Raw genomic sequence first — 17879 nt, 5'->3', positions numbered from 1 at the left:
AAACGCAGACGCCACTATAGTTAACGTTTTTATTATAAAAGTGACAGAATTTGAAGCATCAAGACATTAACAAACTAAATATAGTAATAAAAAGACACTTGTCCACTCCGACATGCCGTCCACTGCAGTTGTTGTTGCTAAAATTTAAAGTTCATTACTAAAAGAAACTACTATTAATAAGACGTCGTTGATTTATGCGACACTTCTAATAAACACACACTCTTAACATGCTGGTAAACGCTTATAGTTATATGACGGCAATAAAAAATGATTTCATTGAAGCGAACGAAAGGACAAATCAAAAGGTTTAATTTACATATTTACATACCAGCATGTCAAAAAGTCGACATAAATACAGTTTAAAAGACGAGCTGTAACCAATCACTGCTTAATTTACGACCAACACGATTAACATCGAGATTTCAAAACACCCCAACATTTAAAATGATTTGGCACGGTCACGGTACCCATTAAGAAACCACTTAATATCTATATCTATATCTAAAAAACAGACAAACACTAAACTGAAACGACTGTAACAGCTAATGAGGCACATTAAGAACAATAACGAAGCATCTTAATATAGTCTAAAGGAGGATTCGATGAAGATACTGCAACGATCAACACACATCTGAATAGTAAATGTCCATGAAGGCACTCAGGCCTGGACAGGAGCGCTCTCAATACTGTCCGTCTCTGACCTTCAGGATCTGCGGTCGTAATCGCTGACCATCTTCTTGATGTGGTTGAGTTTGGCCTTCAGGTATTTGCACCGCTTCTTCTTCTGCTTGTAATCGCCGCTCTGCAGAGAGTTATGATATTAAATGCATCACAGTGCATTGACGATGTTTCCCATACGGTTTCTTTACTTCACAACACAACTATACAATTGTGTTTTAATACAAACAGTTGTGTGTGAAAGTCTGCTCACCCTCTTTTGGTCTTGGATCGCGTTGTACTCGTCCATGGCGTCCTGTTACAAGAGAATGATTAGAGTCAGCTTTTCACATGCTAACGTTAATTATTTACTAAAAACACCAACAGAAGGCAAACAACTGGGTCAATCTCTAATGTCACTCTGAATCTCAGACTTTAACTCTTACATTTAACACTCGGGTCACCTCATATTAAAACCTGCCATAGTAGAAATAATAATATCAATAATAATTATAATAATAGTAAATATATGATTAATGGTAATATGAAAATGTTTATTTTAAATTGTAGATCGGGTCAAAGCAGCTTAACATAGCAGTCCTAGTAAAGTCAGATATGAAAATAGTTTTTATAGAATATGTTCAGTATTAAGACTTTTATATTATATTTAGAAAATATATTGACATTTTTATATTTGCACAATTAATACTATATGCTAACATTATTATTATTAATATTAATAATAATCATCATATAGTAATGATTATTATTGTTATTATAAATATGATTAAAACTTAAGAATACTAATATTATAATAATAATAATAATAATAACAACAACAACAACAACAACAACAACAACAACATTTAATGATAATAATTGTAATAATAATAAAAGCCTGTTTAAATATAACAATAATAATAATAATACTGCAATATAAAATGAATGTTAATATGAAGATTGTTTTACAGTATATTTTCAGTAATAAGTTGATACTTGAATATTGACAACTTCATACAAGAAACTAAATCTTTTGTATTATATTTAGAATTTATATTAACATAATTTTTACATTTACACAATTGTACTAACTTTATGCTAACATTATTATTAATATTATTATTATTATTATGAATACTATTATTTTTACAATGGACACATCATATTAAAATGGATTAAAATAATAATAGTAATTATTAAATAGTATAAATAATATATACCACTGAAAACTATATCCATTTATAAATGAAAATATTATATTTAATTTATCGACATTTCACTTTTACATTTGCACAATTAATTTTAATTGTACTTTATGCTAACATTATTATTATTATTATTGTTGTTATTATCATCATCATCCATCATCAATATTACTAGTTTTTAATAATAATGATAAAAGAAAACTAGTAATAAAATACAATTATTTTTATAACAACAACAACAACAACAACAACAACAACAATAATAATAATAAATATTATTATTATTATTATTATTATTATTATTATTACGATTATAAATGTAAAATTTATACTTATAATTAAAATGAGAGCTAGTATAAACAGTCACTACTGAAATATTAATAATAATATTAATAATAATCATTGTGGGTGTTTTTAATTTTATTTATTATTATTATTATGGTTTTTTTATATTGTTTTTACTTTGTTATATGTGGACAAAATATGTAAAGAGAGAATTTTCTTAAATAAAACTTATGACAAAAAAATTAATAAATAAATGAATTATATTAATAAAATACTACTAAATATATGAATAATGGCAGTATGACTATAGTTTTACAGTATATTTTTAACTAAATCTTTTCTTTTATATTTTGAATTTAAATTAACATTTGAACAATTACATATTTTTGCTAATAAAGAAATCTGAAATAAATCATTGTTAACATTATTAGGAGTATCTTCATGCTCATCATCAATATTATTACTTTTAAAATTATATACTACTACTACTACTACTACTAATAATAATAAATGTAATATTTATATTTTAAAATGGACACATCATAATAAATGTGTGATAGTATAAATAATGTTTAATATTGAAATAATAATAATAATAATAATAATAAATAAGATTAATGGTAATATGAATTGTTTTACAGCATGTTTTCAGTAATAAGATGAAACTTGACAATTTCATATTGATAAAATTAATATTGACGAAAACTGTAATATTGACTTAATATTGATACAAATATATTGTAAAATTTATATTGATAAAAATATAATATTGACAACTTAACTTATCTTTATATTTGTAATATTTAAATATCTGAATATTGAATATTTATTATTATTATTATTACTATTATTATTATTTATAATAATAAATTATTATTTTGATTATTATCATAATCAATATTATTCTCTTAATATCTAATTAATATCTATTATTATTATTATTATTATTATTATTATTATTATATGTACTGATAATAATTGTAATAATAATAATTATTATAAAATTCTATTTAAATATAACCACTGAATAACACTAGTAAAATAAAGCATATTCCAGTGCTGTGTTCATGTAAATGGATATGAATGCTGAAGTGTTTTATCCTACCAGGAACTGCGGGCTTCCCTCCTGGAGGCCGTCCAGTTCTCTGTCCACCTCCGCCAGACGCCTGTTGATCTGGTCCATCTCCGCCTGCAGGTCCTTGTACTCTTGGTGGTCTTGGTCAAAGAGGTGTTTGTAATCGTCTCTCTCTTGAGTATTCACAATGGGAGGAAATTCACTGGGAAAAAACAAAATCAAAAGGACAGCCATCACATCTGGAACCACACCGTGCGTCACACTAGGGCTGAACTATATGATGGGAAAGCACAACTGGTGCTCAACTTCGTGTGAAAATTACACTCATTTCATAAATTAGACCCCTGTTGATTTCATCAGTTTCACCAACCTGAAGAAGTCCTCATCGTCCAGCTCGTCTCCTGAAGAAGCATAGTCCGCGTCGTAATCGCGACCGTCAGCGGTGCGTGGACGTCCAGCACGCCTCTTCTTGGGACGACCTACAGAGCTGTTCATCTCAGAGCCGCTGCTCATGGGGACGGAATTACGGACGGGCAGCTCCTTCTGAATCTCCCTGAACAACACAAACATCAGCAGTGTTACACAAACACATAAGTCAATCATCATTACATATTTGGGTCTTACATGAGCCGGACCGACATACAGTATCGAACATGGAGGGATCTCTAATTACTGCAGTAGCACAAAACTCTATTATTATTATTATTATTATTATGATTCAAAACAATAAAATAAAGCATATTTGTTGCCTACTGAAACTTGTAAAAGCTTAAATAATGAATGATTTTATTTTCAAAACCTCACTACTGTCTGGTTCTTCAATCTGATTGGCTGGTAGCCGTACAATATTCTGCAAACAGCACTCATCCAGCCTCTTCACCCTTTTTACTCCGCCCACATACAGCAACAAGCAGAGGACACTCTATAGCTTGACAAATAATGAAGTGATGGTTGACGTTCCGCCACAAGATGGCGACAGAGACCGCATAAGTCCTAACGCCCCATTCACACGGCGCTTCAGCGTCAATGCTTGACAGAGGGAGTGTCTGACGTTGGGGCTGACGCGATCGTCATAGCAGCGTCAGCCAATTAAATTAGCAATAGGCCACTGTCTGAGCTGGTGTATTTGCATACAGCAATCTGATTGGCTGACGCTTCCATCGGAGCTTGAAAAATTGAGCAAGTCCCATTTTTTGAAGCGAGCAACGCCTCTGAAGTGGCGCCGACGGATCCACAATGCAGTTCGGCAACGCCTGACGTCACCAATTTAAAGTGAATGAAATCACGGCCATTTTTTACAGCGTACAGGAACGGAGAAAACGGCGCTCTTATTATCAGCTGTCCGTCAGTGCCCGCTCTCTTTATTTCCTGGTCATTGCAGCTCTGCCGTGTGCTGTGTAAACGCAGACAATCAGATAAGAGTCCCTTTTAAAAGATGATGTGAGCTGGTCATAAAAAAATTAATTAAATTAAAATAAAAAGTTGGAAACAGTCACAAAATCAGAATTGACCATCAGGATCTGCAGTGTAAACGCCACCTAAAACAGATCCACAACTGAAGCAGATGTGAGAGGAACGGTGAAAGCAGGAAGTGAAAGAATGAGAAAGCTTCCTCTTAATCAGGTGTGATGTCAGAGCAGTCTTCATTTATCCCTGCTGCAGCACCTGCTCTGTTAATGCCGTCTGCTTTCATTTCATTCCTTCAGGGTAACTTGAAGCCTTTAATAGATTTAGGTTGTGTTTAGTTTCGTTAATGTGTGACAGATTCACGCATGATTGTTTTACAGCTCTTCATCTGCCAAACGCTTATGAAGTCAGAGACAGGGCTGATTCTGGGAGTGTAATATGTTGATTTTTGCACCTTTTTAAGACCGCTAATACATTTTTACACTCACAGCACTACAAACAAACACAAAAATCCACCACACATACCTGGCTGAAGGTTTCATTAGCCCCTTACACATACAGACCTGATGTATACATGTCCAGCATTACCTATCACCAGTGGTCATGCGAATCAGCTGCTGAAATATATCTACGGCTCATTTAATTAGCATTTTGACATTTAAATAGTCATAATAATTATAATAATAAATATTATTATTCTGTCCTGACCAATTGTTGCTTCACCAAAAGTTTAGCAGAGAGCGCAAGAACAGCAGACAATTTGGGTAACTTCACTGACTTCACTGCCAATTGTTCTTCTTAGTATCTTTCTTTTTTTTGTAAAACTTCAGCAAAGAGGGGAAAGTAAGTATATATCCACATTTACTTTAACATGTTCAATTCATCCAGCAGTAAAATGTACATGGTGTTCACAGAAATCTCAATACGCATATAAGGGAAAATCTATTAAACCATCTGAATCAAGTAATAGCAAAATCTGCATATCTGTTACACCACCAGTATATGGTGTAAGCAATGGAAAAAAGAGTTTGTTAAACAGAATACAGGTGGTATAAAACTGTTCATAATCAAATGACCCTTGAATATTTACAAAAATAGCGCTTTAGTAAAAATAGAGAACTTTCAGCCACAGAAATCAAATGCATGCGTGTTACTCTCGACCGCACGCTGAGGAAAAACACAATGGTAAAACTGAAATACAGCATCATACACATCAGTGTCTAAACCACAAGTGGCTATACGCGACAGCATAATAACGATAGTGATTCAAAAACATATGTTTTGGGGGCCGAATCTCGTGACGCCAGTTGGCCCGCAGGCCTGGAGTTTAAGACCCCTGGCTTAGAGAAATCGACTAAATTTAAAATATGAAAAAATGTCTTGTCATACACCCTTAATAGGCATTTGTTTTGATTTATGTCTCTTAATCTTGTTCAGTTTTAATCACAAGAGAACACTACATTTCTTCCTATTAGATATAGGTTCTAATATTAGAAATCCATGTTCATTTAAACATTAGTTTTGGAAAATAAAATAACGCTAAAGAAAATATTCATGTTTTTTTCAGTACATTCAATACCATCATGACTATTAATGTAATGTTTTCTGCTCAAAGTCCTTTTAAGCCGAATGAAGATTTTAAATGCTGTGTTCACACCAGACACAGCATGAGCGAATAAATCCCGCTATTCGCATGTAAATAGACCAGTGAACGTTGAGTTGACTCACCTCATTCGCACGTCAAATCCGCTTCATCTGTGCGTCAAATTCACATCACAATAAATGCGGATTCATAGCCAGGACTCTAGTTTCGGTGTTAAATGGCTAACATGGATTTTATTGAAAGAGTAGCTGTTTATGTGCTTACGGAAGGCTGAAAGACAGTTTGGTGCCATGTCTGAATCCATTAGTTCCTGATTTCAGCTCTGAGGGTTCATATATTCCTCCAGAAACTCTACCTGGATGACGGAGCTTTCAGCGCTGCTTCACACTGAGCCGAACAGGAGGATTTCCCTTTGAGACACCAACAACAGGCAACAGGCCATAATCACGCCCAAACTAGAGCAAGCTTCTGATTGGTTAATGTAGCGCGAATCTCCGCTGAAGTTCAGAATTTCCAACTCGAGCGAATCGCGCGGTAAGTGCGTCAGACGTGCAAAACTCTCGATTGGTGAGAATCGCGTCACTCGCGCGGACTCATTCGCACACATTGTGACACAGGATGTCTATTCACGTCTTTGCATTGACTTAACATGTAAATCACTCGCGATTGATGCTTCACCTGCGTCTGGTGTGAATAACAGCAACATAATAGCAAAATATAGTAAATGCCAGATAAAATAAAGGTTAAAAGGAAGTCTCTTACTGAACATACCAACAGATAAGCGGAGATGCATTTAGAAATGTACACGCTTTAAAAATGGCAAAAATAAAGCTTTACTCACACGGGACTTTCACTGGGTGGAGGTTTATCGTAACTTGTGCTGTTGTCATCCAGATCGTTTCTGGAGCCAAACTTGACAGGATAGTCAGCCAGCAGACCATCAGGGGCTCCATTCACATTATTTACCTGAGAAAAACAGAGAGAGGGAGCATCAACAAAGGTTAATGCTGGAGATAGGAGTTAGTCTGCGTGAAGTCTGATGTGAAGTTTCAGCTCAAAACACCACAGAAATAATGTGTTATAACATAAATTCCAACGAGGTTGTGCTTTTTTTTCAATAGAGGGCGGAGCTTCAAATGCCTGTGTGTCAGCATAGTGTCAAAATCAATAATAGGACTAACGTTATCTGTTGAACTGAACATGTCAACAGTGGCTCAGGCCTAACCCTAACCAGTTAAAATGCATGATAAATCTCTACATTTATAATCTTCTTAGTCGCTGACATTTTCTTCAGCAGGTACAGTGTGTAAACTTTAATGGCAGACGGCTGCTTCTCATTCAGGGCTGTCTATGCTAATGAGGGACAGATCAGCACTAATGGGCGGGGCTTTCCCCATCTGACGACACGTACAAAGGGAGAACGTCAATCAAAGCATTTCAGGAGACTGATTTTATTAAGATTTTTACCTTTAGTATCTGCTTAAATTCACACTGTTCCCACACAACCCCTTATGAAAGAGATTTTCGCATAATAGCTCTCCTTTAAACAAATTAGGAATCATTTTAAATCATCTAAAAAAAAAGGTGCTCCAGAAATTTCTGAGCTCAGCACAGGACTAAAACATGTGCAAGGCTGGGGAAGGTTAACATTTCTTGAGCGTTTTTGTGAAGAGTTGACGAATTCTTTGCTGCAAGGTGCAAACGGCAGACATGTTTCGACCCGTCTATCCTGAAGCAGTCAACAAATACAACAGAAGAACATCTCAAAAAGACTTCTGCGGTTCGACATTATATCTGGCTATTTCCTTCATAAGAGAAAGAACAAACGCTGAAACGAAAGAGCACATCTTTGCTTCACAAAGGTCTGTCTTTCTAGTTGAACCAGTTTTGCAGTGACCAGATGATCATGTATTGAACAGGATACAACAAACACAACAATATACTAAACTCAATCTGTCGTCTCCAGATTCGACATTCAGATGTAAACCAAAAGCAGATAAAAAAACTGGAATAATAAGAAAACATGCAGTTAAAGTCAGAATTATTGTGAATTTTGTGTTTCTTTTTCCAATATTTCCCAAATGATGTTTAACAGAGCAGAGAAATTTTCACAGTATTTCCTGTAATATATTTTCTTCTGGAGAAAGTCTTATTTGTTTTATTTCAGCTAGAATAAAAGCAGTTTTTAATTTTTTAAACCCATTTTAAGGTCAATATTATTAGCCCCCTTAAGCAATATAATTTTCGATAGTCTACAGAACAAACAAACGTAATACAATAACTTGTCTAATTACCCTAACCTACCTAGTTAACCTGCTTACACTTTTAACAGGGTTTCTGCATGTTTAAACAAGTCAAATTTAAGACCTTTTAAAGACCCTAATGAATTAAATTTCAGACTTAAACAGGGGAAATCAATTAGATTTCTTTACTTGCCCAATTAAAATTTTAAATTTACTTCTTTCTTAGCCACATTTTAAATAGTGTCGAAAACAAGCAAACTCTAGTTATAAACATATATCTGTTTATTAGCATAACTTCACTTAAAAAAAAAAAAGACTAAAACTAAATGCACACCATACATTTACGCATAAATACATGGAGAACTTTTAACCAAATGTTATTGTATGAGTGTAAGGAAGGTAATTAAACCATACTGGTAATAAATGCTATTTTTGTTAAACGGCTGGCTGATTGGGTAGCTTTACAAGGAAAACTAAGACCAGTTTTAATCCATTTAAGACCTACAAAACCATATCAGTCAATTTAAGACTTCATTCATTTTTCTTTTGGCTTAGTCGCTTTATTAATCAGGGGTCACTACAGCGGAATGAACCGCCTACTCATCCAGCATATGTTTTACATAGTGGATGCCCTTCCAGCTGCAACCCAGTACTGGAAAACAACCAGTTTCACACACATGGACAATTTAGCTTACCCAATTCAGCTATACCATGCTTGTGGACTGTCGGGGAAACCGGAGCACCCGGAGGAAATCCACACCAACACGGAGAGAACATGCAAACTCCAAGCAGAAATGCCAACTGAGAAAAGGGGCTCGAACCAGCGACCTTCTTGCTGTGAGGCGATTGTGCTACCCACTGCGCCACCCCTAATTTAAGACTTAAGACATAAAAGATTTCTTTTTTTGAAATTTAAGACATTAAGACCCCACAGACACCCTGTTTAAATGTCACTTTAAGCTGAATACTAGTATCCTGATGAATATCTAGTCTAATATTATTTACTGTCATCATGACAGAGAGAAAATAAATCAGGTATTAGAGATGAGTTATTAACACTATTATGATTAGAAACGTGTTAAACGCTGTTAAACAAAAATTGGGGACAAAAATAAATACAGGAGGGCTAAAAATTCAGACTTCAACCGTATATGCCAGTATAATGGTGAGAAAAGCCTGCATATTTGACCGAGTAAACGTGTGGCCTGTTTTGTTTTTGCGAGCAAGACGAATGCCAGTGAAACTGTCACAACAAACCACACCCAGAAACCAACTGAGCGAGCGTTTCCCTCCCCCAATCTCCAGCACTAACACAAACTGGTCTTTCCACTTAATGAGAATAAAAAGCACACGAGTCAATGATATTCAATAGCAGACCACTGCTCTCAGATAAACAAGTTTCAGCAATGAGTACAGGAGGAAGTTAATTAACTTGTGTGTTTGACAACAGAAAAAAAGCACGGGTGTAGAACTGAAGCCCGTATTTATTGCATCTTGAGCAGAATGAACTCTCTGCATGCAGGAGTAACTTACAGTGCTTTAAAGGCACATGGGAAGACAGAGTTTCAGGATAAAAGTATTTTCGTTTTGGGATTTTTAAAGAACTTAATATCCCAAATGATGCCTGATGTCTAACAATGAGCTTAAACACGCAAATGAGAAACTTTTTTGCATTTTTTACAGATACATCAATGTAAATCTCTCACAGTTGATTTATTTAATACTCTTCAGCTCAGAAACAGCTACTCAATTTCACAGGTAGTTACAGAGAATGACAAATACTTCAATTCTTCTCATGTAAAATGTATTTTTAACTGTGTTTGTGAATAAAAAAGCTAGATAAAGATTCGGAAAACGTTACATTTTAAAGTCATTTAACTGTAATTTTCTTTCACTAAACATTAAATGATAGTTTATTTTAATTTCAGATTAATAACGTTTAAAACATTTAATTTAATAACATTAATAGCTACTTTTATGATTATATTGATTAATTTTAATTAATGCAATTTATTATTATTATTATTATTATTGAATTGTTATCTTGGTTTCATTTATTTTTATTTTTCTTACATGTACAAAAAACATCCACAGCTTTTCTAAATACGAGATAAATAAACGTGTTGATTTCTATTTATTTATATTGAGATTTTAATTATATTTTTATAAATGCTTTTTAATGTTTATATTGATGTTAATTTTATTATTTATTATTCATTCATTCATTTCGGCTCAGCCCCTTTATTAATCTGGGGTCTCCACAGCGGAATGAACCACCATTATTTATTATTATTACTCATGAAATGTATGCCGTCCTCTTTATTTCTGTTTCATTGATTTTTTGAACAATACAATTTTTTTTTTCAGATACAAACATTTTCCACGACTTTTCTAAATTCAAGTTTAAAAATGTGTTAATAATTTGCATTTATTTATATTCAGATTAATTATATTTTTAAAAATGCTTTTTAATGCATGATTATACCACTTAATAATAATAAATTGCTCAAATTAAAATTATTATTATTATTATTAATATTATTAAATGTACGCAGTTCTCTTTATTTTTGTTTCATTGATTTTAATGAACAATTAATACAATTTATTTTTTAGATACAAAAAATATCCACAGCTTTTCTAAATTCAAATTATTAATACATTCATTTAATTTAGATTTATTTATATTCATATCTTAATTATATTTAAAATTGCTTTTTAACGTATGATTTTATTGGTTTATTTTAATTTGTAAAATGCATTATTATTATTTTTATTATTATTATTATTATTATTATTATTATTATTATTATTATTATTATTATTATTATCATCATTATTCTTCAAAGAATTTTTACAATTCTCTTTATCTTTGTTTTTTATTGATTATAATTAGCAAATAATACAATTTATTTTTCTTTCAGATAAAAAAAGACAGACAGACAGAATATACGGCACTCACCCAGTCCTCCACATCCTGCGGTGAGTTTTGGTCATCGATTTCTTTTACACGGCGCCATAAGATGTTGTCCTTCCCATAATTGTTGATTCTTTGACGAGTTTTAATGGCGAAGACCATGATGATGATGAGAGCCGCGATGACAACAAAGTCCAAAACTAGAGCGATAGCCTGGATGAGGGACACAGAGAGATCAGTATTAGTGAGCAATGAATTCATTTTAATTATTTAACTAATAAGAACTTTGAGTCTCATCTAGGCAATCACTCTTGTTTTGTCTATTACACACACACACACACACACACACACACACACACACACACACACACACACACACCTGTATTTAATATATAATCATTAATTCAAAACAACTAGAGATAATTTATTTATTTATATTGATATATAAATATAAATAATTCTGACTTCATAAATAATTCTGACTTCAACTGTGTGTATGTATATATATATTTATTAATTATTAATTAAGTAATTATTAATTATTAATTATTAAGTAATTAAGTAATTATTAATAATAATGTAATTATTAATTCCATTATTAATTCCATATGATTATTAGAGATTATATATTTATTCATTAGTATTTATTTTATTATTATTATTATTATTGATGACGATTATTATTATATTTAATATATATTTATTAATTCCAAACAATTATTAGTGATAATTTATTCATTAATATGTTTTATTATTACTACTATTAATATTACTATATTTAATATATATTTATTAATTCCATATGATTATTAGAGAGGATATATTTATTAATAAATATATATTTCATTATTATTATTATTATTATTATTATTATTATTATTATATTTAATTATTAGAAATAATATATTTATTCATTTAGATATTTCATTATTATTATTATTATTATTATTATTATTAAACTTCATTATTAGAGATGATATATTTATTCATTAATATATATTTCATTATTATTATTATTATATTTAATTATTAGAGATAATATATTTATTCATTAATATATATTTCATTATTATTATTATTATTATTATTATTATTATTATTATTATTATATTTAATTATTAGAGATAACATATTTATTCATTTAGATATTTCATTATTATTATTATTATTATTATTATTATTATTATTATTAAACTTCATTATTAGAGATGATATATTTATTCATTAATATATATTTCATTATTATTATTATTATTATTATTATATTTAATTATTAGAGATAATATATTTATTCATTAATATATATTTCATTATTATTATTATTATTATAATATTTAATTATTAGAGATAACATATTTATTCATTAATATATATTTTTTATTATTTTAGCTATCTGATATTGAGCTTAATTTGTTTGCTTTTGGTCTTTATTATTTGCTTTATGGCTTATTAATACTATTATGTCTATTTTTGTTCTTTAACATATATTTGAAAATAAAACTGGGGAAAAATAAAAATAAAAAACACAAACACAACTACAGTGCTGCGCTCACCTCTTGAGGGTCCACCACGCAGTAATGGTACAGATACTGGTTGACAAACGCACCGGACATCTGAGAGTTCTGGAAAGAGCCGCACATGGCGTACACTTGATTGAACTGCACCGACCCGGACGTCTGTGCCATAGGGTAAACCGTCACCAGGTACACAATGGTGGCGATGAACATGAAGAATGCCAAGAGGGCGCTGACAATGATGACGGACAGGTAAAACTTCCTGCCCTGGCACACTCTCTGGTGCGAGATGACCATGATGAAGATGACCATCAGGGCGATGAAGGTGATGATCGCCATGGCAATCATAAAGCCCTTCCCCTGCCTTGGGTCGTTCTGAGAGCCTAGAATTCCATAACCAAAGCCTGTCCCATATCCAGAGCCCATTCCGTAGCCCGTACCCCCAAAGCTGCCATAGGAGCTGCCATAGGAGCTGCCTGCATAGGATCCTCCGTTAGTGCCGAATCCAGCAGCTCCTGCATTGGTATCCCAGGCCAAAGTGGAAGCCACACAGACAAAGATGCCCACGCAGAAGATGATGGATAGTACACACATGATCTTTATGATGCCCGGCGGAGACGTCCAGCGGTAGAAATGCTGGAACTCATCGTCAGGAAAGTAGGAGTACGCCGGCTGCGGAGCAACGTTACTGAAGAGAAAACATTGAGGAAGATTTGAGTTCAGTTTCTCTACCAAAGTCATTGCAAAAGCTTATTTACAGTGTCTATTGGTTAAGGTAACGCTTTGAACAGCTCTATTTGACGGTTTTCTGGGAAGTCGAGCAGTATTCATGTACAGCAGTGTTTCCTCTAGGATTTTTTCCAGCTGTAGAAGCAGACTCTGTTGGGCCTCTTACACAGATCTACCAACTACTTGTGGCGTTATTTCATTGATAAATGTCGCGAGCGCAGTATTACAAGTCGATATTCATGTAATACGAGCATGTGAATCTCTGTGCACGAGCGCCGATTTCCTCTGTTCGTGCACAAAACTTCTAGCGCGCCCCCAAATACACGCTGCTCAAGCGCAGATTTTCTTGTGCGCTCTCAAATAAACGCTGCTGAAGTGTGATTTAGTGCGTTTATGTAACCAGTATGTCTCCAACATTTATTAGATTTGCTAGGAATATTTGAGAAAGTCTCCAATAGGCCTACAGAGCAGTATTAATGCATCCTGAAGTGAAGTGAAACGGTTATAAACTCCAGTCATTATACAGTCATTCTGTGCAGAACCTCAGACCTTTATCTAGAAATCAAATATAATTATGGAAACTGTGTTCATCATTCTATTTGATTTACCAAAGTCACACAAGTGGCAATTTCGCATCGGTCACATCTATTACGGAGAGATGTCACATCCATGACAAAGCTTTTTCCTCATAAAAAATGTTAAATAAAACACAATTATTTTTTATTATAGTGAGGCGACTCTTATCCTCTTGATTAGCGTCGTTTCTTTTGGGTTGTGCAGTTTAATTCACAGAATTTCTACAAAGTTTCTTGTATTACTGTAAACTCAGACTCGGTCACATCCATAACGCAGGTTTAATTTTCTTATTTAAAATATAAAACATGTTTACGGATTGATATTTTTCTGGTCCCAGAACTCTGTGGTTAACAGTTTTCTCAATATAATGTTAACGTATACTTCCTATGTGAATTTATGTTGTGAGTTTTTACTGCAGATGTCATGCATGACGCTGGAATTGCTCATATTTAGTTCTAAAACAATCAAATACTTTATAATCCATTAAGCATTGACATTGATTTCCTTCATTTCTGATCAGTTTATATTTCCTAATACAGAACTTATGCTGTTTCTCAGTTTTTATTAATGTTTTTTTTTTGACTATATGATTTCACATATAGGCCTATACTGTTGTCTTCAATTAATATTTTAATAAATGTTTTACAACAACAAAAGTAACTATGCTGTGCAATTTCTGAATACAAACATAATGCAAAAGATCCTGAATTTATCACGTGAATAAAAGATCATACACCGGATATGTAGGTTGCAGTCACGCCTGTGTAATGTTTGTTAGTTTTAGCATAGAATAAATATATTAACAAAAGTTAATACAGAAAAAGAAATAAATACACAGCCCAGTAGCACATTAAAAAAACTGAATTAATGTGAGTCATTGTGAAAAACCAAGGTTATTACATCAATAACTTAAAATGTGTTTAAATATAGATGTTATAAATACACTAAGTATTCTCATATTAGTTATTCATTTGCTTTTATCTTGAGCCGAATCAAAACTAAAGCGATTTGATCTGAACAATCAGACTGTTATTGTCTTTCAGAGTTGCTCTACAGCCCAATCTGAACCGTCTACATAGTTACGGTTCGACTGACTCTGCAATTTTGGTTTTGTTTTGTTTACGGCTCAAGAAAGAAAAGCATCAAAACAGCTTTTAATCCCACCCCTGTCTAAGTTGAAAGTGCATAAAACTTATGCATATTCAAAAGATTAATAATTTAATAATGCCTAAAAACATTAAAGATAACAATTTTTATACTTCTACACGATCCATCAGATCACCTAAACGTCAACAATTTTTACAAATAATACAATTCTGCATAATTACATAACTATAATGCAGAGTTTTTGAGTTTTTACAGCAAATGTCACATCCATAACGCTGGAATTGCTTTTTATACATTTTTTTAATGCAGTTTTTTCTGAATTTCAAGCAAAACCAATTTAATATATTTTGAGGAAAAAACTTTTTAACGTTTAATTTGACGGCAACATGAATGTTTCCTCGATAATAGCTGTGAGAAGGTGACTTGCCAAAAATGCTTATTTACTCTCCCTCAAGTGGCTATAAACTTTATGAGTTTCTTTCATTAGGGAACACAAAAGATATTGACAAAAACAAGCTGTAAACTAGTAACCATTGACTTCCATAACAGGACAAACAAATACCATGCAAGTCAATGGTTACAGGTTTCCGGCTTTTTGTGTTGAACAGAAGACAGAAACTCCTAAAGATTTGATATAAGATATGAGTAAATGATGAAAGATTTGATTTTAGTGTGAACTAACCATTTAACTAGGTAACCACCCAAACAAATAAAACATTAGCATTTCCAACATTTCAAACAAATGATAGGCTTGCTGGATAATATCAATAAATGTTACATTTGGCAAACGATAATAAGATATGTTTATGGGAACTACACCCTTTAACGATGATATGAAAACATTTAGTTAAAGTTGTGTCTGGTAAAGTAATTCAAGCTTAAAAGACAAATATAACAGCTTATATATATATATATATATATATATATATATATAGTAAGCAGTATAACACAGTACAGGGAAACTGAGGTGAAACTCAACTTACTATCTCTCTTCTCCATAATCATAGGGCGGAGGACTCCCGTTGTGCTTCGACGACATTCTGAGGAAAAGAAAAGTATATTAACAGAATATAAGTTGCTATAAAATTTAATATAATATCATACATCCATTATTTTAACAATCTTAGTCGCTATTAAGAATTAAAGTCACCATTACCACGTAAAACTCAACAATTGAGCGGTAGAAAGACTGAATTGTTTCTGAGGTAAATCTCTAATAACAGTATGGATCAGTCATTATCTTTTAATGAAAGACAGTAGATCAGAAAACAATGTGGATAATTTGTGGACAATATAGTGTAATATTAATCTCACCTGTTGATACACCTGTGAACACGTCCTGTTTTAGTGAATGTGTGTGTCACTGCTCAGGTGAGACAAACAACCTTCCCTTATGATGATTAAGCCCCGCCCACACGCACTTGCAGACGCACCCACGCATATATAAACATACACAGGGCGTCTCATTACATAGTTAGCTCCCTACCTGGAGAGCAAGGGCGAGAACAGTTTTTACGCACCGATTGTATTCTCTCAAAAACGGTAAAGGCGCCTGTAAATGCTCTCTAGATAGAAAGCATAGAAGATTTTGATTGACGGCCACAGACAGAGAGAGAGAGAGAGAGAGAGAGAGAGAGAGAGAGAGAGAGAGAGAGAGAGAATGACCTGGTATCGGGATGCAGGTATTTTACAGCATGAGTTTGTGATAAGACACACGCAAGCTAACACAGGTGTGGTCACATTTCTTATATATGGCCTCTGTTGCATTGTCTCAGTGCTTATACACAAAGAGCTACGTTTAAAACTGTAATATTTAAAGTGATAGTTCACCCAAAAGTGATCATTTATCCACCTGTTCCTCGCCCTCAAGTGGTTTTAACTCTTTTTGAGTTTCTTTTTTCATCAAGAACAGAATATTTTGGAAACCGGAAATGAGGATAAAACATAATATATTTTATTAAATATATAAGAAAATCAACTGGAAGGTGAGTAAATGGTGACAAACATTTTCCTTTTAACTATATCTTTGACCCTCGAGCATGTTAGGCTAGATATTTAGGGACAAAATCATTTTATTTTGACTTGAATGTTTCCTTTGTTGTTTAGCATTTTAGCCTTACAGCACGAAGGACGCTGGTTCGAGTGCTGGCTGGGTCAGTTGACATTTGTGTGGAGTTTGTTTCCATGATGCGAATCTCCCGTTCCACCACATGCCAAAGGTGGATTGAGGACTGGTGACTGTGGAGGCCATTTGAGTACAGTGAACTCATTGTCATGTTCAAGAAACCAGTCTGAGATGATTCACGCTTTATGATATGGTGCGTTATCCTGCTGGAAGTAGCCATCAGAAGATGGAGACACTGTGGTCCTAAAGGGATGGACATGGTCAGCAACAATACTCAGGTAGGCTGTGGCGTTGACACCATGCTCAATTGGTCCTAATGAGCTCAAAGTGTGCCAAGAAAATATCCCCCACACCATTACACCACCACCACCAGCCTGAACTGTTGATACAAGGCAGGATGGATCCATGCTTTTGTGTTGTCGACGCCAAATTCTGACCC

At 33.1% G+C, this 17879-nt stretch overlaps 1 protein-coding gene across 1 annotated transcript; it reads right to left on the bottom strand.

Moving 5' to 3' along the window:
- Nucleotides 1-15: 15 nt before the first annotated feature.
- Nucleotides 16-16738, bottom strand: LOC130236463 (occludin-like). The gene is made up of 9 exons (XM_056467180.1): nucleotides 16630-16738; nucleotides 16299-16355; nucleotides 12943-13591; nucleotides 11435-11602; nucleotides 7074-7198; nucleotides 3593-3775; nucleotides 3253-3424; nucleotides 932-973; nucleotides 16-802 (listed from the first exon to the last, which is right to left on the bottom strand). The coding sequence occupies exons 2-9, from the start codon at nucleotides 16352-16354 to the stop codon at nucleotides 704-706; spliced, it is 1494 nt and encodes a 497-aa protein (XP_056323155.1). The 5' UTR covers nucleotide 16355; nucleotides 16630-16738; the 3' UTR covers nucleotides 16-703.
- Between the last annotated feature and the right edge of the window lie 1141 nt (nucleotides 16739-17879).

This window comes from Danio aesculapii, chromosome 10 (assembly GCF_903798145.1).
Source record: "Danio aesculapii chromosome 10, fDanAes4.1, whole genome shotgun sequence".
Classification (NCBI taxonomy): domain Eukaryota; kingdom Metazoa; phylum Chordata; class Actinopteri; order Cypriniformes; family Danionidae; genus Danio; species Danio aesculapii.
This window is presented reverse-complemented; position numbering and strand designations above follow the sequence as displayed.